At 44.8% G+C, this 25,725-nt stretch overlaps 1 protein-coding gene across 4 annotated transcripts in view; it reads right to left on the reverse strand.

The window, feature by feature from the left end:
- ZC3H18 (zinc finger CCCH-type containing 18) overlaps nucleotides 1–25,725 on the reverse strand; it is a 48,483-nt gene that overhangs the window by 10,782 nt on the left and 11,976 nt on the right. Inside the window, exons 4-14 of one of the 4 annotated variants that reach the window (XM_065662177.1) lie at nucleotides 25,027–25,111; nucleotides 22,276–22,424; nucleotides 21,841–21,933; nucleotides 21,114–21,271; nucleotides 19,514–19,546; nucleotides 17,823–17,940; nucleotides 16,393–16,685; nucleotides 5,393–5,593; nucleotides 4,238–4,363; nucleotides 2,623–2,724; nucleotides 841–984 (exon numbers count right to left, since the gene is read on the reverse strand). In XM_065662177.1, coding sequence (XP_065518249.1) covers nucleotides 841–984; nucleotides 2,623–2,724; nucleotides 4,238–4,363; nucleotides 5,393–5,593; nucleotides 16,393–16,685; nucleotides 17,823–17,940; nucleotides 19,514–19,546; nucleotides 21,114–21,271; nucleotides 21,841–21,933; nucleotides 22,276–22,424; nucleotides 25,027–25,111 — 1,502 coding nt within the window. Of the gene's footprint in view, nucleotides 1–840; nucleotides 985–2,622; nucleotides 2,725–4,237; nucleotides 4,364–5,392; nucleotides 5,594–16,392; nucleotides 16,686–17,813; nucleotides 17,941–19,513; nucleotides 19,547–21,113; nucleotides 21,272–21,840; nucleotides 21,934–22,275; nucleotides 22,425–25,026; nucleotides 25,112–25,725 lie in introns of all 4 variants that reach the window. The other 3 variants (XM_065662176.1, XM_065662179.1, XM_065662178.1) reach the window with 3 other exon arrangements.

Here is a 25,725-nt window from a genome sequence, read left to right on the forward strand (position 1 = left end):
CAGTCTCCTTGTGTGCCCATAAACCAGGCATTTGTAATCTATACACTTCTTGTGCACCGAACCTCTGGTTCCATAGACTAGACACATAGACACCATTCAAATACAGTACAATGGATTAAGGCCAATAAGCACATTTAAATACAGACAAGTGCTCTCACTTGAAACCCATCAGAAGCCTCTCTCATTTCAAATGCAAAGGAAGAAGAAAGGCAACAGAAACAGTTAAGAGGACAGACAGAAGAGGACATTTGAAACATTCCAACTAGTCACACAGGATGAAGCTAGGAAGAGAAAGCAGAGCAGAGGAGCCAGCAAATTCTCTATAGGGGACAGTGAAAGTAGTGGAGTTTTCCCTCCTCTCCTCCAGTGGTTCTACTGAGTGCTGATGAACCAGCTCCCAGGACCACACAAATACTCCCTGCACACTGGCAAACATTGAGTAAATGGTCTAAACCCATCACCACAGAGCTCATCACTCCAACACATCAGATCTGCTCTCTAGACCAAACGTACCTCTCCTTTCCTGCTGCAAGGCCTCTGCAACCAGCGTCTCTGAAACATGCCTTTTTTTTGCACTGCAAACCCTGCTTTTTAACACATTTAATGTATTTCACCTACTTCATCCCCCAACCAGCCTTCAGAGGCAGGAGCCACTCGCTGTGGCTAGTCACTAGTATCACCCCCAATTCCTTCCCTCTCTCCCCATTTCCTTCCTGCCCCAGGAAACAGATTTCTCCTTTAATACTGAAAAGCCCTTGTAGTCAGGACACCTGAGAGAACCCCAGGATTTGCTGTATCTGCCTGGAGATCAAGCCTCACTCCACCCCACAGCTTTCTTACCTCCTGGGTGGAGTCCTGGTCTGACGTTCCTTCCTTCTTGCCTCTCGATTATCCCCAGGTTTGGCTGGCTCAGGTGCAGCTGTTGTAATTTTAGTGAGTGGCTGAAGGACTGGAAGGGCAGCTAGTTTCTTCACAGGTTTTTCACTACAAAAGGAACATTTTCATGATTTTCTCATCAAAATCGGTAGGTACAGACCACAAATGTTCTCAAAAAGCGACAAAATGCACTCGTGTTTGTTGATGACAGAATGTTATATAGGTTACTGTAGCTACAAACACTTGCTGTATCACCAAACCACACTCAATGCAGACTCCCCTAAAGGGATCCATTTCCCACATTCTGAATAAAGTCACCTTTTCAGACATAAATTAGTTTACAACAGCCAATTTTAGAGACATTTGACTTGTAAATTAACTATTGAAGTAGACTGCATGGAATCACTGTTTCTTATCTATTTGACTCTGTGCATTTTCATCCAAAACACATACACCTACTTAAAATCTGCCAGTCAGGTTTCAGAATCAAACACACAGTTTATGAAGAAATCCTCTTTTTCACTCTCTTACAAAGATCAGGGTGCAAAAGAGCCTGTGTATGCAGGTGGATCCCATAGGACCCATCCTTGGCTTGTGTTTCCCTGTGGAATGCTTGATGGGTAACACCACTGCAGAGGACCGCTACACACCGTTTTGAGACTTTATCTAGCCTCCACTATGTGAATTGTGCTTTGGCTCTTCAGCACTGCTCAGTTCTGGGCTTAGAGCACTCCAATCTCTGCTCTAATAGCTGGTTACTCCTCAACATCCCCAGCACTGATGTCATACCTAGTATTAAGTGGGGAGGCGGCAGCCATCTGCATACAAAAATAGAGACTGTTAATTCCTCCTCTTGTGCTTAAGAGTATCTGTATTTATTCCCTGAAGAGCACAGGATTAAGCACATGCAGTGTTATGCAGCGAAAACAATCCCCATACTACTGCAGGTTGGCTGGTATCGTGTGTCATAAAATCAGCACTGCAATATGCACCAGAAGGGTGTAAAGACATCGCTGCAGGCAGAGAGCATGTACTGAAATGGCTGAACCCTCTGAATTGAGGCGGTAAAAACAACAAAGGAAGGTCAATTAGGTACAAGAAGTGTGGCAAAGGGGATTGTCCCGTATTCTGGAGAATTCAGGGGCATTCCCATGGTGTAATCTATTTGCAGGTCACCTTGAAGGAGGTGACATCACTGTGGTGGTGTGTCACGGCCAACGTATCCGTAATTTACTATGTATTACAGGAGTTTGTGAAATAACAGCTTCAAGTATTTAAAAGAGCAGGAGTGCTAGGATAATCTGCCAAAAACAATTTCACCCCTGCAGTACTGCTTTAATTTGTCATCAATGTGACAAATGTAAAAGCAGATGAGGCTGAACCATTTCTTTATTCCAAGGCTGCACATTAACTAAAGCCACAGTAGAGGAATGAATTAAACTTTCTTATAGCTCCTGTGTAAACATATCTGCGCACACAATGTTTGAATATTAAATCATGCATGTGTTTAAACACTCACGTATACATATAATACTTAAGGTTACTTGTACAGTTGGATTTAATAAGTAAAAGTGTCATCTTTTAATTAAATATGCAAAGCTAAGCACTCTTCTATACAGGTCATATTTTCCACCTTCCATTTCTTCCTTAAGCTGCCAACCAGGCCAGAAGGGTCTGACTCAGGGACTGGGCTCCTGTTTGGAGCCTCTTCTGCACCGGTCTACCAGAATGGAAATGAAGCCTTACCCTTTCCCAGGAGGTGGTAATAAGTCCCCTTTAGCCTTCCCAAGTGGCTTGTGTGGAGATGGTGTTGGAGAAGGAGAGGGTGAAGATGAGAAGGACCGTGACCTAGAAAGAAAGGACACATCAGTCTCTGTGACTACAGGCGGCTTTTGGTGCACTTAGCCATCACCCCCTCCTCTGGCTAGAGACTGCATTCCAGGAACTAGTTCCTGTGGGTCTGAGGTTATCCTAGTTTTATATTTCGATTCTGTTCAACAGAACTAACTTCTGTCACCAGAACAGTGGTAAAAGTAGAAAACAAAAGTCAAAAATAGGGTTGACTGCAAGAGAGGCACTCAGATATTCTATACCAACACCCGAGGCTTTCTCCATACTCTCTGTATTCTCTTCTTAGGGAGAAATAAGGGGAAAACAAGTAGGATATTGACTTGCAATTTCAGCATGATTTATTTCGACCTGCGTTATATTCCTGTAACTCCATGTTACAGCAGCAAAAAAAGAAAACTCTCGGGAGAAAGACAATAATACATCTAACTGGGTATCCACAACTTCTGGAGCACAAAAGGGTTAAAAAAAACCCCAAACAAGCAGAGTATATCAAAGCCAACAGATCAAAGGGCAAAGGCTGTTTCCTAAGATTGGGACTGACCAAAGAAGCAAGCCACTTACACAGCTCACCAGATGCTGGTGTTTGAGTGATTCATCCCACCACCAAGGCTGGAAGTACCCTTGGTGCAGCCTAGTACTTCAGAAAGCCAGACAACTCGGCTATTTGCCTTCTGAAGAACAGTTAGACACTTGGGTGTTCTCCACTATCCTGCCTTCCCACAGAGGCATCTAATTGGAGTGTGTCACCTCTGCCTGGTGCTGTCCTGCCAAGAGATGCGGTGGATGGGGGAAGGCCAGCCTGCTCCCCAGAAACACTATGTGCTTGCATCAAGATAATTCCCATGTGAGCCTTTCCTAGGAGAAACCACATCTCCAACACTGACACTGTGCACTCCCATCACGTGTGTGGTCCACTCTGGGCATCTGTGTGATTTCGGCTCTGAAGAGGTGCCTAAGGAGCCAGTTCTCCTACTATGGATATTCCAGACTTGGGAAAACAGTCTGCTGGGGCAAGGAAGTGGCAGGGCAATAAACGAGCCTCTGTTTAATCAGCATGGGACACTGAACTGCTACTTTGAAGTATAAAGACTATTACAAGACACAACTGCTTTAATAAAGAAATGTGATTTGCCTCTTTAAACAGAAATTCCAGTGCAACAGAGAAGAGATGCCAGTAACTTCTTCCAATCATAAAATGCAAATGATGGAAACGTTCATCTCAGCCAGGCTCCTACAATTGCTCAGCTACCACAAGCACGGGAAAGAACACAGCCACAACAGCACAGTGGGTGGGAGCACTGGGGAGAGAAGGGGGTGGCTGATGTATTTGCTTCATTCAACAACAAAATCAGCAGGCTGCCTTGCAGTCTATTGTATTTCCCTCACTCATAAAAGCAGTTTGAGCATTTTTCAAGATTTGGCTATCTGCTTTTAAGCAGCAGCACAAGCAGCTGTTAGCAAGTGTCTAGAAAGCACTAAACCATTACTTCCACATCCAAGGAGTCATTACCTGGACCTGCTGCCTGAGAAAGAGCTGTGTCTTGAAGAGCGACTAGAGTAAGAGCTGTAAGACGATGATCTGGAACGAGATCTTGAGGAACCTGAACCAGAATAGGTGGATGAACGAGAAGAGGACCTGAAAGAAACAGATTAAAAGACTATCAAGAAGTCCACTGAGACCAAGGTCTTGTTTCCTGTTTGCCCTTCCCAAGTTCTCTAACACTGCTCCAAAACCTACTTGCCTTATCCACAGTGACCTGGCAGGACTACAGCCTCTCCTCCATCCCCCCTTTTCTTTTAGCTATTACTACCATCTTTGTGCTCTCGAATAGGCCTCCCCTCCTTTAGCTACTCATTTTCCATCCCTCTTCAGGAACTCCTTCCACACATTTTCATGCCTTCACACCTGACGATCCCCTGATAGGTTAGGTCACACAGGAGATAACAGAAAAATCTCAGGTGCAGTGATCCCAGCAAGAAAAGCTATCTGCTTCAGGAGGGCTTTGGTTTTTAGATCCATATCTTCAACTCAGCATGTTCCTCATTCCTCTCTGATACATTTTCCCCCTCTTTTCAGGAGCTTCAAGCTCAAGCATTTAAAGAAAATGGATCCAGCTTATGCCTCAACTCCCCTAAATGCAGGGCTCTTCTTTCTGAAAGGTGGATTTCCCTTAAGCTCACACCTGTTGGCTTCCAACCTCCACTTCAGCCTTCTAAAGCTGTGTTGAGCCTCCACAACCCATTTTCCCCAGCAGCATCAGTCTGCCCTTCCTGGGCTCTCCCCATCTCCCAAGCACTCCTGGAGCAAACAGGCTCCAATGTTTACAGCTTCCAGCTTTTTCTGCTCCTACTAAGGTCAGCTGTCATCTACATGAGTTACTCACCTTGTGGCCTGCAACCAGGTCTAGCTTACCTGAAGAGTGACTTTTTCAAGGACCATTTTTAGTCTTCAACAGACCACCACACAGCACCCACAGTTAAACACACTCCTTGACTTCCATCTCACTACCTATATATGCAGATCTTTATAGCTGTTACTGAGAACAAGAGTCTTGAACTGCTTTCCCAAACATCTCAACACCTTCCACTGACAAGAAAACACCACACTTCATTCCCTTATGCATTAACACAGCTTGGATGAGACATGCTCTTTGCCTTCACTCACCTTGAGGAGCCAGAAGCAGACCCTGAAGAAGCAGAGGTTTTTCGGCGCCTGCGTGCACGGCTGGGAGACACAGACACACCAAGCTTCTTTTTGGGAGACTTTGATCGGCGCCAGGGGTCCTTCCATTCATCTGCTCTCTTGGACTGAGCGGTGGTAATTGTGGTTGCCTCCTTCTCCTTCTTTGGTGGCTCTGGTTGACGGCTGGAAAGCAGACAGAAGTAGATGGGATTAATTTATATATATATATATATATATATATATATATATATATATATATATATATATATATATGTGTGTGTTTGTGTGTGTATAAAGGCTAATAGAAACACAGGGCCAGGAAAACATCTCAGAAATCCGTCATTTCTAACAATACTATCTCTTAACCTCCACTGTGAGATATTTAGCATCACTCTGGACTGATGAGGTGTTAGAGCAGCTATCATTTTGTCAATCAGTGACTGCAAGCCCATCAAAACAGCACTACCTGTGAGTTTTATCAACTACTTTGTTGTACTGACCAAGCAGCAACCTGCCAGCTGATTTCAGCTTTGGCTTTTGGCCTCCAAGGAGTGAGCAGAAACAGACATAAGAGGGAACAGAATAGAAAATCTGGTTCTTCCTACACTTATGTCAAGTTGCTACAGCTGAAGCAACCCAAACCTGGTAGGCAGCTGCTGAAAATACTACACAGAGGTAGACTAAGAACAGACGTCAAGCATGCATCTGAAACACTACCTGGATACAGCAAACTGCTGGAAACAACTAGCAGGCACTAAGAAAAGAGATTCAGCCTCAGTCATGCTCCTACAGTTCTATCCAAACATCATGTGGGCCTGTGTCACAAGTCCACAGCCAAGACACATCGATCTGTTTTTACCCTTACAAAGGGAAGGGTTACCTCAACAACTAAGCATAAAGAAGTTCATAATGGCTGTTTTATCACCCTATTATTCTCTAAGTGCTTACAAACACCACTGAACATGTGCTCTGTTGTTGATAACTATGATACTAGATACCCTCCATCTCCTCCCTTCCCTTTCAAGGGCTCTGCTTGTATTTCCCCTTTTGCTTTGGTTCCCCAGGCTTCCCTTCTCCCCTATAACCATTTGAGAATAGTTCAGGGCTAACTTTTCAGCATCTGCATCAGGTACTTCCTTAAGTATTCCAGGATGAGTTAAGTTTCTTCCGGCCTAGACTTTATTACCTCTTATCTATGGGTGATAAAACCTGGGATTTTTCCTTGCCCTCACTCTAACCTGCATATGACTGTTAAATTACCTGCTTATAACCTTCTCTCTTGGGTTTTAAGCAAAGCTTGTGCTTCCTGAAAGGTTTCTGAAGGCTCCTGTGCTCATCAAATTACCAATAATGGCGCCTTTATTCCTCTTCTCAAAATAATGAGATCTCTGAGGATTTGGGGGAGGAAAGGCACCTTCCATTGCTGGGTTCAGCCAGTACCACCCCATTAGTCACAGGACTGAAGCAACCACTCCCCACACAACTTCCTCTACCTTTTCAGATAAAAAAGTAACCTCCAAGTTTTCTAATAATCCTATGGACCGAGTTTCTCGCCACAACACTTTTTCAACAGGCAACAGGATAATTAAAGCTCTTCATCAGCAGCCCTTTGAAGGCTTCTCTAGTCACTAAGAAGTTTCATCTGCTCCTCACCTGGCTGTATTAAAACACAGTCAGAACTCCTATGGCCTCTCACCTCTTCCAGAACTTGTACATGCTGACTTTAAAGTCCAGTGCAGCATCCCACTCATTCCTTATGTTGCTGATTAAGTCCAGTAATTTGACCCACATCTGTCTCAGTATATACAGTTTTATGGGAGGACAAACTCTTCTTTCACATTCACCTCTCCCACAAGTCTCGTTCCAGCTTCAGAACAGGACACTTACGTATTAGCAACACAAAATTGCTGACTGTCTAGTGAGAGAGTCCCAAGCAGGGTTATGGGTCAGCATTATTCACTAGCATCTTCACTCAGCATGATCACCCTTTCCAGTGCTGCTCTAATGTAGGCTATTTAGCACAGCACAGTAATCTGCAGTAGACTGCTTTAGGTTTAAATATTATAGCCACAACTGTATCTGAGTATCTAATCACAGAGCAAGACCATGACCCCGAATATGGGGTTGAGATAAACTGGACTTATTATTTATACTCTGATAACACTAAGTATTTGTAGTCAGCGTGAAGCTCTCCTTCCAGCAGATGTAATACAAACTAATTTTGAAGCCATCTTGACCTCTAGAGTACCATCGAAATAACTAAGTGAAAATCAGGAGATAAGGCTGGGAACAGTCAACACAGAATCACAGAATCCCAGACTGGTTTGGGTTGGAAGGGACCTTAAAGCTCCTCCAGCTCCAACCCCTGCCACGGGCAGGGACCCCTTCCACTGGAGCAGCTTGCTCCAAGCCCCTGTGTCCAACCTGGCCTTGAGCACTGCCAGGGATGGGGCAGCCACAGCTTCTCCAGCATCAAGAAGAGCAGAATGGAGGAAGAGAAACACCACGCAAGGAGGAATAACGCTCGACTGTCTCCCGCTCCAATGTCGCTTCCCAAGGGACCACAGTCTGCATGCTCTGGGACATGCAGGGGGAAAATCCTGTTGGCACAGGCAGTTTCCATCTCAATACCTGGATAAAGCCTGCTGAGAAGCTTTTTGCTGCAGTGTCCAAGGTGACACATGTGAAAGCCAACAAACACCCTTGCCCCTCTCTCCTACAATAGTTTTCAGACAGAAAACTCTCCTACCAAATTTATTCTGTGTCTCTCTCAAAGAAACCCAAACAACCCAACTTGCCCAATTCACATCCAACAGCAGCTGTACCTCAGCTCCAGCCCCACATGGGAACAACTTAGGCTGAACAATACAACTTGGGCGCGAGCTTGGAGCAGAGATGACTAGGAAAGCAAATCTCATTACTTGCACCTATTACCTGGTTTGATGCAATTCTCTCTTGATGAAGTCACTTTCTGGAGGAAAGGTTTTTACCCCAGGAAAACCACAACAGAAAGCCTCATTTCTGGTTATGCTTTGGCTTTTTGACTCAGCAGTAAATACGTTACCATACGACAGCCAAGAAAGAAAGATGATGCTCGTGTCAGGACATTTTCAAAGTCTTTCCTCAAGAGCTACCTGCGTGCGCAACGTGTAGCATCACCAAACAAACTTGTTCAACTTAACACAATGACTGCTATCTGATGCCATTTGGCTCGTCTCCCCGAGTGGAATTCAGGAGTCAGAACTGACAGTGAGCTGGAGCAACTGCCAAGATCCTCACCATCCACCTTAGACTAAATATCTCAGTTACAGCCTCTGTGAGTTTCACCAGAGAGACTGTTAGAGGCTGACAGCCCACAATACAGTCAGTGTTCCAATCACATCTACTGCCACACACTGATACTGGGCAGTTGCTGGGATGAAAGTGGAGGAAACCTTAAGGCCTGTAGAGGAAAGCTCATTGGAAAGAGGCAGCAGTTACCAGTCTGTGGCTCCCAGCCCAGATCAGGCAGGAAGGCTGCCCAGAGCTACACTGAATGTGATAGCTGCTCCTCGTGCTGCATGCTGGGTGGGTTGAGCAATGTGTTTGATCCTGAGAAGCAGGAGGATTCCTCCTCACTTTCATTCTTACAACTGATTTTTCTCCTTCCTGTCTTGTGCTGGATCTGGCTCTTTCTGGAGCTCTCCCGGTGCCAACTCAACTCCTTAATTCAACATAAAGAGGAACAAAACAAAAGCAGTTTGCTGCAAATCCAACCAGCAGGATCTGAACAAAGGCAGGAACTGACTCACGACGAACAGAGGAGGGAAAGGAGAGAAAAAGCTTGACTGCTTCATGGTGGTGAGCTGGGACATCAGCTCGTGGTGCTTCAAATGAGCTTACCATCCTCGACCCAGCAGAATTACTCAGGCTGGTGCTGGAGGCAAACCCAATGCATAAAGTGTGGCTGGCAAAGGCTATCAAAGCATGTGTGTGAATCCTGGTCTCTTTTTCCACCAAATTTTTAGGAAACATCTCAAATATTTAAGAATTAACACCCTCATTAGGTAAACTCATGCCATGAGGCTTTAAAAATCAAATAAATTAGAGAGGGAGTAAGAGACTGACAAGACAGACTGATCAAAAGCACCGTAATTTCCTTGCAGAGCCCCGAGGAGCTGCATCCTGCGTCACCAGGGCACGAGCAAGGTCTGCAGAGCGTAGCTATTTCCGAAGCCCATTTTAACCTTAAAAATAACTAAATGCTTTATTTTCCAGAACGAACACGTTAATGCATATTTGGCTGGAATTTAATTACAGCAATCAAGCGGAGAACTGAAGCTGAACATGGCTTTGGCAATGAGAGGAGGAACAAAGGCAGCTCCAGCTGGCACGGCAAACCACAGCGTAGGTCAGCCAGCTCCCAACCGCACGCGCTCAGGCTCCCAAATAAGCCCTGGTTGAAGCACGTCACTGAATTCAACAAGGACGTGGAGGCAAAGGGGGAAAAGCAGAGCCGCACGGCTCAACTTTTCCTCCTCATGTACTTATGCAAATGACGCCAAAGCACTTCTAATCTTAGAGGGGGAAAATAAGCTTCCTGGGGAAAGTGGCTCCTTCCTTCCCCCTCCCGTGGGACACAGCTCCCACAGGTAATGCAAACCTTATCACTCATGGTGAAGGGTGACGTCAGGCTGGCTCCGGGGCTACTGTTTTGGCCAGCAGTTACAGCTTGGTTTTCTGAGGGAGGAAAGTCCAGCGATGACTTAAAAGCCATTTGGTTTCTTGCAGGAAAGCGTTGCATCAGCACCGGCAGCTGTCAGTGGAATTTTCCAGAGGAAGTGGACTCGAGGAATGACCGGATCCATGTGCCAAGGCAGCTGCAAAGGGACCTGCAATCACTGCAAGATAAACCCCAGCAGTGTCCATGTGCACTGGAAGATTTTTCCTATCTTGGCACAATAAAAGCACTTACATTGAGATGGACAAGAGCTCCCAAAACACACCTAAGTGGAGCTATGATGGGAAATGCTGAACCTTGGAGCCAGTGCCAATAGATGTTGGTGAAGCATTAGCAGAGAATATGCTTTTCTCAAGATGTTTCAATCTAAAGAGTTATCAGTTGCTTTAAGAAAAAAAAAAAAAAGATTTCTTCAAAGCCAGATGGGGAGAGGCTTTGAAATTAAATAGTGGAGATACAATCTGAACCTGCAGTATGAAATCATCACAGCAGGTAGATAAACATATCCAAGATGCGATCTACCCTAAGGGCTGAGCATTTGACGCCTTGAGAGCCTTCTCTAAATGAGAGGTACCTGCATGCAGTGATTCTGCCCCGGTCTTTGCAAGATCTTAATAAAATCCAGTGTGGGAGATCTTTCCAGTAATTCCATCTCTGAAATGCCAAAGAAAAACACATTCCTTGAGATCCACATCTGAGTCACTCGATGCCCTTCATCTTGATTTAGGGTTATGAAACCCTTCTACTGTGGAAGTGGAGGCAGCACCTCAAGCACCATGAAGACTAACGAAAACTCCAGCCAATAGAAATGCTCTGTGGAGAACTTTGAAAAGTTTTGCTGATTTGCTTCATGGAGAGTTTTAATTATCATGAATTTACCAGATGAAATGTGAGCAGAAATGAAAGTGAAGCCGTCTAAACAGGTTCCATTGCTCTGGCTGGAAGCTGCACCACCAAAACCAGGGACGTAAACAAGTTACGGTGTTTATCACTGCAGTGTTACCATACTGAACCACACTGAACTATGAGTCCAAAGAACCACAGTGTCAGCACAGGGCATGTTCTGTATGCGGGGAGCAGGGAAGTCCTCTTCTGAGCAGTGCTGCACGGTGCAGTGCTGAAGGCAGCATAGCAGACCTGTCCTGCACAATGGAGGTCCAGAGCTCTGCTCCAGCTGGAGCCAAACCCCCTTGTTTCAGCCTGGGAAACCAAACAGCCTGAGGCCATTTGCTTCTCTTAACTCTCTTCACTCTAAGAAACAACCCAGGGAAGGTGCAGACACCTTGAGAGCAAACCTATGCCTCCTGACAGAGGCTGCTTTTCCCCTTTGGTAGCTTCGCATGGATGTAAGACCTATTCAGAGCACTCTAGAGTCTTCCCAATGCCTGACTTGAAACCAGGAAGAGCACAGAGTTGTCTTTCCTGCCTGCTCTCCCTCCTGTGTCAGGACAAACAGGGACAAACAAAGGGTTTCTTTTAAGAAACAGACTACTTCCACAGGGAAACATGAAAGAAGACAAGATCCACCACCTTATCACACCACCTTTACGCAACAGGATAGGATGCTATTACTAAGCCCACCAAAACACCTAGCTCTATTTGAGTAACAGCTGCTTTCATTGAGACCCCCCACAAAAAACAGGGAGCAGATCCAGAGAGCAGCATGGAGAGAGCACCAGAAGCTGTTAGAGAAGATGACGAAGACCCAGGAACACTTAGAATTACAGATTCTTCCAAAAAACGAGTTCAGTTGGTTTATGATCACACACATACAGAGTCATGAATCACTCCATTTGCATTCCCTTACTTTTGCCACTCCTTTATCTAATCAACCTCATTCCATCACTTTCTAACTTGCAAGCCCTGGGTAACTTGCATTCATTGATTTTAGACTCCAGGTTATCCTGCTTATTAACTTGCTCAGCCCAGAGATTAACAACAACCTTCTGCAAGTCAACTTGAGCTAGCCTGGAAAAACAACGCAAGTGTGATAGCATAACCTTTTGTCCCAGGGTCTGCAGCTTTATATAGCATCTCACAATTGAGGGCTACTGACACCTTAACAGAAGCTGCAAAGTTAGCACAGTGCTCCTTGCTTGAAGGGTTTTACAAAGGATTTAATGACTTGCTACTTTCTGACATTGCTTTAAATGTCACTGTGTCCCTGCCTGCAGGTGTTATTTTTGTATTTTAATGGCTGCGTAAGTGCACTCCATCAATAGTCTTTTTCCTTCCAGAAAAAAACAACTTATGTGTGTGATAATCACGGCATGGTTCACCAAGACACTGCTCTTTCCTAGCAGCTTCAGAGCTGCTGTCACCTCCTGTCAGCCTCTGGAACATCTCTGAAGACAACAGCCACCTTGCCCTCACCCTTCTTGGCACCGGCACATAATTATCATGGGCTCTGACCAAACTTGTCTGCATGGAAATGGCCTTTAGGTCAGCTTTCATGACAAGCTTCAAGGCCTGTAGAGGACAAAGATCTCACCCAAAGGCTCATTTTGCCATGCTGCTTCTCACCAGGGCCCACAGCATCTCCCGCAAGGGAAACCCAGGTGGGAAAGCAAACAACACCCGTCCCACAGACCTGCAGCACAGGAGTGCTTCTCTTCTTACATGGTTGAGGACCACCTAGTGCAACCAAAGCAAATGTGGCAATGATACTGAGCCTGCTGCTTTCACCAGTGGGTCCAACTCCTCAACACCCCTTGCTTTGGAAATACAACTGCTACCAGGTCCCATGACACTGACAGTTGCTTAATGTGATCCTGAAACAATCAGATTCACTTGAGTGACGGCAGGATAAAGACCTATGCAACAACAGAAGGATTAAAGCAAAGTAATACTACTGTGGATAGGGTCTTTGCTTGCAGCTGAAGCCCAGCAGCCTGGGTAAGAACATCCTGCACCGTTCTAAGTTTCTTCAGCTACCAATTCATGGCATTTCTTTATCCCCAAAATGCTTTGCACAGCAGGGAGCTACACTGGCAAGACAGAGATATAAAGCAGAAATTTTGCACTCAGCAAAATCAGTCACAGCCTGGGGCATCAGAACTCGTTCTGGAGATGGAGAACACGAGGCCAGACAGCCAAGTTATCCCTCCAGTCAATCATAAAGTGTCCTGGCTTGTTTTAAGTGTTCGATGCCTGAGGAGGGAGGAGGAGGAGGGGGAGGAACAATTTTACTAGCATTGCAATCTCAGATCATAAACTTCTTGGAGTGCTCATCTTAAGCTTGAGGGAAAAAAAAACAACCCAAAGCACAAAGCAGCAACTGCACACTCCAAAGAAGAGTCCAATCCACACGTGACAATCTTACTTGAAGCCTAAACACTGCAGCCTCTTTTAAAAGGTTCAAGGAGAAGCATTTGCCACCAAGTCCATTAGGGTTTATAATCATTGTTTGTTGTTAAATTCTAATCCTCCTCATCTGTAGCAACCAGTGATGCCAGGAAGTCCTCTGTGTTATTACCCATAACTGCTCTGCTGTTGTTTAGAGATCAGATTAAGCTTTCCTACTTTCAATATAATGGAAGGAGAAATTGTTTCCATACTCCTGGCTATTTGCTTTTCATTTTCTTTCATCCTTTCAAATCCACAGTCTGTATATCAGTTTGTTCCAGCCTCTACTTGAGCAAGCTTCAAGCTGATGGACAGACCAGCATCTACCTGTAATTACAGACATCCTCAGCTCTGCCTTTGGCAAAGCTTGTGGCCTGTTGCACAACCTCTGTGGAGCAGTTTTCCAATCTCCCCAGCTCATTACTAAGTGAAGAGCAGGGCCACGTGGGCTCGGTGCTGCCTTTGGTGCAGGAATGTCAACGGGCAGCCGCCTGCACCTGAGCAGAGCCAGTCCCGATCCATTGCCATATGATGCCTGGAAAGGCCGAACTTGCCAAAAGCTAGGATCTAGCAATTAGGGAAAGCCCAGAGTCTATAAATACACCCATAGGCAAGTGCAACGCCACTATCACGCATCCTGCTGTCCAGGAAGCATGAAGCAATCACAGGCATTTTACACATAAAAAAAACTTGGGAGCTGTTTAATCCCAAAGTCCCAAACCTGACCCTATGCTGCATGGTATGAAGGTATTCAGAGGAAAGGTGAGACAGCTCTGACTGCCACAAGGAAATTTGGAGCCTGCCAAAAAGGTTATGTGGGACAAAACGGCACTGCCCAGAGCCAAATCACACTGCAAGTGTGATGGAGGCTTCTGGGGAATACTATGTAGGGAAACAAAAGCTGCTGGATGAGAGACGTCTTCTCCAAGGGAAAAGAAGTGGACCCATGCTTTCACTTCGTTGAAAAGCTTTTTCAAAGCTTACTTCTGCAGCTTTGTTTTCTCTGCAAACACCCATACACCTGTAAATGCTTCAGTAAGAGTGTTCGCATTGATATGGGTTTCAACAGCAAGAACTGAAGAACCATTAAGAGTACTCGGAGAGCTGCCTTTAACAGCCAGGGCTTTCAGTTTAATGGGATAAGTACTGCCATTAATTCCATTCTTCCCTAGGAGGAGGTACTGTGTGTAGGTGCTCACCTGAGATTTTCCTGGGAGATTTTAAAGCTTTTTGCTTAATACTAGCTCCTTATTCAACATAAAAATGACAAATACTTCTTGTCACCAGCTTTTAAAGCTCCTTTAAACAGTGCTTATGTTAGAGAGGGGCATGGGAGGGAAGTAGGGAACCTGTATTCACAAAGCATATATCACAAACACCACAAATCCGGTATCTCAGCTCACACACATGGTTACATGGGTGAGATGGATTCAGGATTGGGGAACACAGCCACCACTCCTGCCCAGAAAACCTTGGGCAGCACTAACAGCAAAAGCTTCCCACAAATCCCTGCCCCATGAGTGTCAAAGGAAGAAGCAATTAACAGACTGAACTTTGCAGTGATCCCAGTCACAGTGACTGTTAATGACTAACAACCTGAGCTGTCCATCAGCTGATGTCACTTTCATCATCATCATCATCATCATCGCTCTGGACAGCAAGATTTCTTCCAGCACTAACTGAACAAGAGCAGAACCGACAGCAATGTGGTAATTAAGGTGCATAAATAATGGTTGTAAGTGAAGATTATAATTAAATGTAGCATGTAATTGAATATACTCCTGTAACCACTCTGCTATGGCACCCAAGTGCTCACAAGACACCTCCAAAGTGCTCTGAAACTGTGAATTCCTCTTGGAAAAAAAGGGTCACCATCAAAAATCACATTTCCTTCTGGTAATGCAAACAAAAATTTAGGGTCAGATTCAAGACGAAACCCTGCTCTCACCTGAAACCACAAAATTCCATGCAGCACCTCATTCAGGGCTGCCTTAGCACTGTTGTTTGTTAAAACACACCATGCTCATGATGTTTCACACCTTCCTCTAGTGTTCAAGAAACACCACAGACATCAGGGAGAAGGAGAAGGTCAAATATGACTTGGGAAAGAGCTTCCCCACACCCCAATTTGCTCCAACACACATACACATGCTTGTGCGTCCACAACACGTCTTATGAGAAGTTCTGGTGTCACAAGTTCTATATTCTGCAGTGATAATTATGCAGTGCTTTACAAATATAACTAATTCCCAGTACTTAAATAATTGTCAGAGAAACAGAATAGGAATCACTTTTGAAATTCCTAGACTTTTTGTCTACCTGGCTCACTTTTACACACAGGTCAGAACCAGGATTTTCAGGAAAAAAATGGGCACTCCAAGGCAGAAACCTGGATCCACATCACATTCCACCATAGCAGCTAGCACAGACTCATTTCAAGGCATACAACCCTTTTACATTTTCTAGCCTCTTTGTTGAGTTTAACTTAAAAGACCTCCAGATACACTTGCTATCCACAAACTCCCAAACCAGCCCTGCCTGTTATCAAAGAACATTTGTCAAAGTTGCCACCATCTGAAGGACTCTCCCAGCACTGGGGACTCAGCCAGCATCCCAAGACATGCTATAGCCTCGAGGGAGCAGGGACAAGCTGAACATCGCCATACCTACAGGCCAGAAGACAGATGCTCCCCTTTCAGACAGGTCATGCACGCTCGGCTCTTACTGATGTTTTAGCTCCACTTAGTGGCCAACAAGGCTCATTTAAAGCACTGCCTTCCTCTCGCAACCACCGCTTTACTGAAGAGCGGTGGACAATAGCGATCTCCCCCACTCTGATCACCATCACCCTGGTTCACGATCCACAGATAAAACAACGCAGATAAAACGACAAGTCTGAATTCCATCCAACACTTACCTTGGTAGCAGCGGGGACCGGGGCTTGGCTTTTTCTTTCTCCTTTTCCCGTTCCCTGTCCCGGTCCCGGTCTCTGTCCCGGTCCCTGTGCTGCCTGTCTTTTTCATCTCTCTTCACCCGTTCGCGCTCCCGTTCCCACTCCTCTTTCCGCCGCTGGCGCTCCTTGTCACGCTCCCGTTCCCTTTCCCGTTCTCGCTCCCTCTGGCGCCGCTCCCGTTCCCGCTCCCGCTCCCTCTCGCGTTCCCTTTCTCGTTGCCTGTTCTCTCTTTCCCGTTCGCGTTCTCGCTCCCTTTCCTTCAAAAAAGAAAAGAGAAATCACTGTGTGGTAACATCCCCTAACAGAGCGGGTACCAAGGTCCTGGACCACAAGGAATTACATATACCCTCCCATGTCAGAGCAAAGCGCCGAGACAGATAAATGTGGAGCTTGCTGGCCATCACTGTTTGCTGAGCAGGCAGAAAGCGGAAAGGAACAAAGCATACATCATACTCATCACAGCTGTAATTTTCAGAGGCAACAGTCAAAGATTAATTTGGCTTATTACACTTATTAAATAAATGCATTGATGTTTACAAGTATTTACTCTCACTGCTAATCATGTTTAGCTGATTAACTGTACAAACAAGCACCATGAAAATAATTGATGGTGCAGCATGTGCAACAATAGCGAGGACAGGCTCCTGTTTATGCACTGCTTCTGCAGAACAGCAAGGTCTTTCAGCAAAAGGAAAGCCACTTTCTACAGGATGTGACAAATACCACTGGAAAGCTCCCCACTGAGCAGGACTTACTGTTTTTCTGCCACTACTTTAGAAGCACAACACATTGCGTAAGTGCAAAAGGAAGCAGAGGGAAAGGGTGCATAGCCTTATTTTCATGGAGCTCAGTAACTTACAGCAGTACAACACCAACTGATCTGGGATTTCAGCAACTGCCTGGGGGCTTTCCTCACCTGACTTGATCAACTGACACAGAACTCCACCAGCAGCGGACAGTCATGCTGGAACCTCTGCCTGCGCACTAAGCACGCCTATCCAGATCCAGTCCTTTCTGTCCCAATAACTAACAAGGAAACCACAGTAAGGTTATTTCCTGGAAACTCCCTCACCCTCCTGACATGTCCAAGAATGGCTGCAGATGTGGCTGTATGTGCCTGGTACACAGAGATGCAGCCAGAAAGAGGAACCATCTTCCCAACTCAGACATGCTTTTGCCTTCATCACACTGCAACAGAACGTCCTCCCACCCCTGGCACTCAGAGTGTGTTCTGTGCAGTAATTAAGTGAAGATTTAACTATCTGTAAGATTAAGCATCTTGAACGCCCATCACAAGGCCTGTTTCAACCCTGCACTGGAAACATGACAAGCACCAGAAGTACCTAGAAGAAAGCTGAAAGGAGAAGCACAGAAAGGGGTATTACCTTACTTACTCTGTAGTTACGGTATGGATCTGGGTCTGTATACTGAACCCTGAAATTCTCATACTGCCCACCACGCCAGAACCGTTCTATTTCATAGTCATAATAGGGATCTGTATAGGGATCAAGCCTACAATGAAAAACAGGGAAGGTTAGAAAGGGAAGCATCACCTTGTCGCCACACAGAAATGCTACGTATTCTAGCTCAGGTTTTAGTCACTGTGCACTGACAATAAAAAACATGTTCAACAGAGCATGACCATACACAGTGGTTTATTTTCTACATATCCCAAACAGACAGGCTTTTTAAAGTGAAGCTTATCAAAGAAAAGCATAAACTTTTCTTGATAAACACAAAAGAAAAATGCTGAACATGAAACTCAGCCTTTCAAATCAATGTGGTAAAAATGCTTTTTGTATCTACTTCAAATGTATGCAAATGTAACAGAACATGTTTTGCCTCATTGATTTTGAGCTGTGTTTTCTGTTCATGCACACAGAACTAATCTCAAGCATTCTCACATCTGAAGTGGAATGGATGGTGATCTCCTACCCACCCTGCCATCAGAGATGATGGGTGCATCCTGCTGCCACCAGCACAGGACATGAGCTGTGGCTGAGCATTCCACTGGGGAAGTTAAGCTTTGGGGCAGGTGAGCAATGCTCTACCCTGATACCTGGAATTACTCCATGCAATGAAGATAACTGCATCTGCAGGTCATATTCCCCAGGGGAAAATGGGCCCTGGCCCTCCAAGCACACAAATGAACGGGTAAGTACATGGCACGTGCTGCCCAACTGTAAAACTGTAGTAACTTTTGGGTCAGAAAAGGATTTAAACCCCACCCTCCTTAAATCTGCAATGTTTCCTCCATGTGATGAATTCTATTAACATTATTAAATGGTCTTAATTCACACACTCAACAATATCCAATCCCTGCCAGCCACCTGGAATGGAAATATCACATCCATTGTAAAGACAGGGAGGTGGGTACAGGAAACAAACTTCCAGGGCCACAGAGGAGTCAGTGGCAGACTAAGATATAAAACAAATGCTCCCAAATTCCAGATTATCCATAATGAGACTCTGACTTGTACATAAGAGGAATAAAGGGCCCACTTCTGCATTTTAAAAGCTGCTAAATAATCTAAAACTGACTATGCTTTAAGTGCTGCCCTGCAAGTCAAGCTGCTATTTGCATTTTTGTTCCAGTGCTTTTAAATGGTTTAAGATTTCCACTTTTGTCTGAAACAAACCAGCTAATCCTGAATACTGATATTTAATCCAGCAAGAAACTCCTGATGCCAACTAGACAACAGTCGAGACTCAGTGACATCAGGTGTCCAAAGAGACACAAAAAATCTCAAGCTACACCAAAAAGAAAACTCTACTTTTTAAACACAGACTCAATTTCAAATCTCCCCAATCCCTTCCTGTAACTTTCGTGGACTTCTTACTCATTTAAACAATCATTTAACTTGTTTAATTAACTGCTGTGCATTTAGATAATTTGGTGCTTAAATGCTTAGGCAAATAATTGGTATCACCCAAAAAAATCAAATACATCCACTCAGTTAAACTGCCCACCACATCAGATGAGACAGCAGTCTGTGGCCTAGGAAGTTTTAAAAAGTACAACGGAAAAAGGAAAGGGCATACTTTCTTACAGTTGCAACAGTACTGGAATCAAAGACCTGCTTACCCATAGTTAATGTTTTCTTTGATGTCCACCTCCCTATAGTTTTTCAGAAAAGAAAAAGGGATTCATGAACTATTTAGACATCTCCATAGGTCACAAGACAGTCCTCAAAGCATTTATTAACATTCCAGTGGTTAGTTTGCTGCAAGGTGTCAGTCTGTGCAATAAGGTGCATGTGTGTGAGAAAAATCACCATTTTTGGAGTTTAAGCAGCATCAGCATCATAACTTCAGCCTTTAGACACAATGAAGATATTTCAATGCCACAATAAAGATGGCTTGAATTTACAGGAATTCCATTTGTTAACTTATTTAGCATTGGCAACATGCAAAACATTTATTTTCCTTGACTGCATGAAAAACAGAAAGTTCTGTACCTAATACAATTCCTGCATCAGTGAGACAGTGGCACAGAACAACCAGAACACTGATGATAATTTCCATATACAGTCATAAAATAAAGATACTGTACAGTCAACCCACAGAGCACTCGTGATATGTCCCAGGTGCAACTGAGAGCCTTCTCAGAGGAACAGAAGACCTTGTTCTGTTAAATACAACAGACATATTTCTACCCAGGAAAAAATTAATATGAGGCAACGGTTTTATCTCAGGCTGCAGAATTTAAAATGGGGAAAAGAACTGTACTCCACAGCAAATCAAGGGACAAAAGCTTAACCTACTCCTTATTCCTTTCCAGAGGGTTTTTTTTGCAACTCATTCACTCTAAAACAGGCAGAAACAAGCCTTGCAACACTTTGTGAGCGGGAGCGTTTCCATAGTCTGTATGTGTAGGAATAACAGAGGATGCATGAGCAAGAGAAACAGATTCATGCGTAATCCTGCAGAATAAAAGCCTCTCAAAAAATCTTTTTCCATTTGATTTCTTTGAGAACCACTAACCAAGTTTCCCAGAGCTGACTAATTCACCCTTGCACCTTTCTCCTGCCTGCTCTCAGACATAACAGGAGTGTCTCTGAGGTCTCCATCATTTCACATTTCACCTCCTTATAAAAACAATCATCTAAGCACTTAAGTTTAGGGTGTCTGTTTTGGCCCAGGCTATGCCCTGGCAACTGAAGGGTTTACTCTCTGACCACTGTCTTACTCAAGAGTTTATCTGGGACTGGTCAAGATGTTCAAGACCAGTTGCTGTGCCAATGCCCTTGCAAATTAACACCCAGATGGTTGAGACAGTACAACTGCTGTCTTAAAGCTCTTGGACCTTACTCCAACTCTGCAGCTTCAGCTTTAAAACTTTTATGGGTTGGAATAAGAAAAAACAAGAGGAAAAGCAATTGGAAGAATGCACTGGTGTGACACAGGCAATGCACAACTAGACAATGCACAACTAGACAATGCCCTTGAGGGCCCAGTGTGCCAACAACATTGAAGGCAGAAAAGTTTAAAGATGGCTATAAAGGAAGGTAGTGTGAACTGGAGTGAGTGGAGGCAGCTCATATTTAACTGGTGCACATGCTGCTTAATGGAAGTTGTTTCCACTTTGAGGTAAGCATTCCTCCAGTCTGCAGAAGTTAACTGAAAACTGCCATCTTGTACTACATTTCCCCCAATCTATTCCATGTAGCAAAACCAGGACTTACGCTGGATCTCTGACATCTCTGGTGATGCGGTAATTCCAGTCACGGAAGAACTCATTTTCTTTGTCAAATTCACGCTCGTCTTCTCCAATAGTCACAGTGAACCTCTTCTCCTCAAAGTCAGGCTCCTGCTCTTTTCTCATAGTTGCCTTTTTTAATACCTGCCATAATATAAAAAACATTGTAAAGAGAGCATTTCTGAGACCCAGAGAAACTGCAGTCTTAAAAATCCTTCACTTGGGAGAAACCTGCCCTTCAGCTAAAACACCCTTCTTCTGCCCAGGTCTCATGTGCAAGACACTAGACCTTCCTTTATGTACAAAGTGTAATTCACTATTCCATCAGCTCAGAACAGCAGCAGACAGGTGGAAAGTTTCACACATGCTAGCCCCATTTTCTGCAATGATCAGACACACTGATACATGCTACAGAGACAGGTACTGAAGCAAAGGAAATTAGCCCAGCTTAGAAAGGTTTGCTTTGTAGAAGTTTTGACTTCAGGGCCACAAACTCTCCCCAGCTCATGCTCATATGAAAAAAAACAAACCTAGGTGTCAGCATCTCTTGACTGTACAACTGCGATATACAACAAGACACAGTCAATAGTTTTAAAGGCAAAAGGTAAGTTCCTTAGAAAGAACAAGAAGCTACATGCTCCAAAAAAAGCTTCCTGCGAAGCAGGCAACTGGATTTAGGAGACATCAGCATGCTTCCTGAGGATGGCATTTACCTCTTTAGCGTGCCGGAGTCCTCTCTCCCAGGCACTTTCTGTTGGAGGGTCTGGAGGGGGTGGGGGTAAGATTTCATCAACAACTGGTCCTCCCTGTTGGAAAGGCAAGAAGAGGAAGAAGACACACACTTGACATTAGGTTTGAGCAGCAAACTCATGCTTTGCTAACCAGTCACCCCAAAGTACCTTCAGACACTCTGGAGATATATCAGCAGGGCATAAACTGGGACACACATGGAAAATTATTCTGCTCTACTAGCAACTACAAGACAACCTTTTAAAATATCATACATCCAACTGATGAACTGGATAGTGACTTATGTTCCTAAGTTACTAGCTCACAAAACAAAAACCAACCGAAATCATCTTCGCTTCCAGAACAGGAGACAAAAGCTATGTGCAGAAGCCATAAATCCATAAAATAGACGTCCATACCCAAGGATTGGCTGGCATCAGTGGGTGAGGGCCGATGGGAGGAGCTCCATTTGGGGAGAAGGGCTCAGGCTTGGAGATCAAGGAGTAGTTTCCTTTGTCATTCACACCAGGGTGAATAAATCGACAGTTCATGCCCCAGGTACAGTGCCCTGTGGAAACACAGTTCTGTTAGATCCCCACAGTAAACATTTGTTTAGCCCCACAGGCATTTAAAACCCAGCAAGGAATAATGCTGTTTGAGACATGTGACTTTTCTTCTCTCTAATTTTGTTGGGATTTACCTGTCTTCATACACATGGAAAGACCTTCACCACCCAACACCTTCTCAGAGAGGACAAACAGATCCAGTCACAGATGGATGAATGTACAAAAACCTCATTATGGCAAGAAGGGAGGGATGGATGCAAACAGACCATTAGGCAAATGCCATAATAAGCCTACGAGCTCTTCAAGTCTTACTAATGACAAACACTCCAAGTCAGGAGCTTTACCTTTTACAAAAAACAATGAATGCATATAACCTGACAGAAAAGAAAAGCATTGCAGTGCATTAAAAATGAACAGCTCTCTGGTGAGGCATGAAGTATATCAAAGCCTTTCCTTCCAGCTGAATCCACAGGCTTGCCAGCACTAAGTAGGAAAGGAGACATCACTGTTGAGTGCAGCAGACAAACCTGAGGCTGCTCATTAGCTTCAGGTACCACTCCCAAAGAAATGGTAACACTCGGCGGGTCTATATCAGGATACAAAGCTAATTCCCAACTTTAACTTAGCTTGCCTCAGAAACAAAACCCTTTTTTCTTCTCTTCCAGCAATGCGCTCAATATCAGGCAGGAGACATCTTGCAGATCTCCAGCAGACAACTGCATCACAAAGTCATTGCTAGTTGTGTGCTAGCTCTGTCATTAGCACATTGACTTGAGGGGTAAAGGGGCCACTAACACAGCTTCAGCCCAATGAAGAATCCCCAGTGCTGGCTAGCAGAAATTCACACTGCACTTGGGTACCTGGAAATGCTCCTTGTCAGTCCCATACTAACCACGAGCTGCTGCCAGAGGTAACACTGTATGCTTTTGTACTGTCAAACCTAACAAGAGCACAAATCCCTTTGGTCAATGGCTCATCACTTCTTAGTGCCTAAGCAGTGTGTGCAGGGGCTGTCAGACACCTACACCAATACTTACATTCCTACTGAGATGACAAGAGGAGTCATCACCCTGACAAGTAACGAGCCTGCTCATGTCCAGGTGGCTATACAGCAAGTTACTTTGCTGGAAGGCTTTGCAAGCTGGTCATTCGCACCACTGGATAGATGCAGCCATGTGAGTGCTCCTCCAACACAGCAAGGGTTAAAATCTGAACGTCTTGAAGAGCAGCACCTCATCTTCCTGACGGCAGTAAAGCCTTTATGGGGCAAGCAGGAGCGAGTGTCAACATTACCTGAACTGACACCAAATCAAAGGGCAACTACGGCAGGAGATCCTGCAGCTTGAACTTTGACTCAGGCAAATATTTCCATGCTGCACAGAGCCGTGTGTCACGCTAAGGATTCAGGAACAAACAGCTCTCCTGGCTGAGGGACTTCCCTGTTCCACCATCATCACCACCAACACCTTCATGTTTCAGCACACAGAGAAAATCTGATACCGGAAGACATCCAGGAAGCAGAGTATGTGATATGAGATGGTCACGTCTCCGGAAACCCCCTGAGCAGCTCCCTGCTCTGCATTACACCCCTGACGTAAGGAGTAAGAGACTCCACCTTGCTCCCCACCCTTCTTTTGATCCAGATTTTCATAAACTGTTTTGAGGGTGATTGTAAATAAAACCAAATAAATCAGCAAACATGAAGTGAGATGTAGCTGGAGGAAGTGTAAGATTATATTATTAACCTGCAATCAGTTTAAATAAGGAAACTTTATAAAAGCTAGCTCTCTAAACTAAAGCAAAATTGCAGGATAGCCTAAGATAGCTGGTGCAGATTTGCCCAAACTTTGGGGAATGTCCTATTAAGAATTACAGAAAAAAATACAGTAAAAAAGGCAGTTATATCCCATGCTGTTTTAAGAACACTTGCAAGTCCAGGCCCTCCAATGTAGGAAAGACATGGAGCTGTCAGAGCAAGTCCAGATGAAGCCATGAAGATGAGGCACCCTGAGAGAGCTGGGCTTGTCAGTCTGGAGACGAGAAGGCTCCTTAAGGGGAGATCTTAGAGCAGTTCCCACAGGCTACAGGAAACCTGGACAAGGGCCTGTAGGGACAGGCCAAGGGGAATGGCTTGAACCTGCCCGAGGGGAGACTGAGCTGAGCTCTTAGGCAGAAGCTCTTCCCTGTGAGGGTGCTGAGGCGCTGGCACAGGGTGCCCAGAGAAGCTGTGGCTGCCCCATCCCTGGCAGTGCTCAAGGCCAGGTTGGACACAGGGGCTTGGAGCAAGCTGCTCCAGTGGAAGGGGTCCCTGCCCGTGGCAGGGGTTGGAGCTGGAGGAGCTTTAAGGTCCCTTCCAACCCAAACCATTCTTTGATTCTAAGTCTTCCCTTACTTGCTTCCATCAGGCTCACCACACTTAAGGCAAATCCATTTTTGCATATCGGCTCTACGTAAATTCAGCATCTGGTTGCCAAGGAACAGAAAGGTGATAATGAGGACACCTGGGGCAGAGTTTATCATGCAGACAGCAGCTTAATGGTTTAAATCAAACAAGAAAAATTACATCACCTTCGGTTTTCTTCCACCATTACAGTCTGTCATTACCTTTCATGAAGAATCGGCAGGTGGGACGTGGCCTCACTTTTCTGTCATTGGGGTCTTTAACTTCTCCTTCCTCCAAGTCATCATCCTGGAACAGACAGACAAGCTGACATTTCACATGGTGCATTTTCTGCAGCGACTTGACATTTCACAATATGGTCAAATATCAGTCACTGAAAACACACCCTGGAGCAAAACAGAAGAGAAAAACAGTATAAAGTTCCAGCAAATACCCCACAGCATCTTCACAATGTGCTTTGACAAACAGCAAGATGCTGCAACTTCAGTGTTTCAACAGTGGTGTCAAACCCTTCAGGTGTTAAGCACATCCTGATGCCACACCACAGATCAAGGTTTCAGGTTGCATCATTTTACCTGCTATATACTGGACTGTCCCCTGCTCAGCACTCATGTCACCCTTATTTAAGCTCAAACCAATTCCTTCTATCTATTGTTTTAAAATGCACAGCAGTATTCCTGCATTAATGCAGTAACCCAGCAGCATCTGTCCAATTCTGAAGGACAACTGCTATTACAATAACTAATTCCCACACGCTTCCCACAGTGCTGAGTGACAACTTCACACATAAGCTTCTTAGGAGTAAAGTCATATATATTTCTCCCAGTCCTCTCTGGCAACAACTTGACACCTTTCCTTCTACTCCTCAGCTCTAGGCAGGAACTCTGAATCAGCTCATAAAA

This window comes from Lathamus discolor, chromosome Z (genome assembly GCF_037157495.1).
Source record: "Lathamus discolor isolate bLatDis1 chromosome Z, bLatDis1.hap1, whole genome shotgun sequence".
In the NCBI taxonomy this organism is placed as follows: domain Eukaryota; kingdom Metazoa; phylum Chordata; class Aves; order Psittaciformes; family Psittacidae; genus Lathamus; species Lathamus discolor.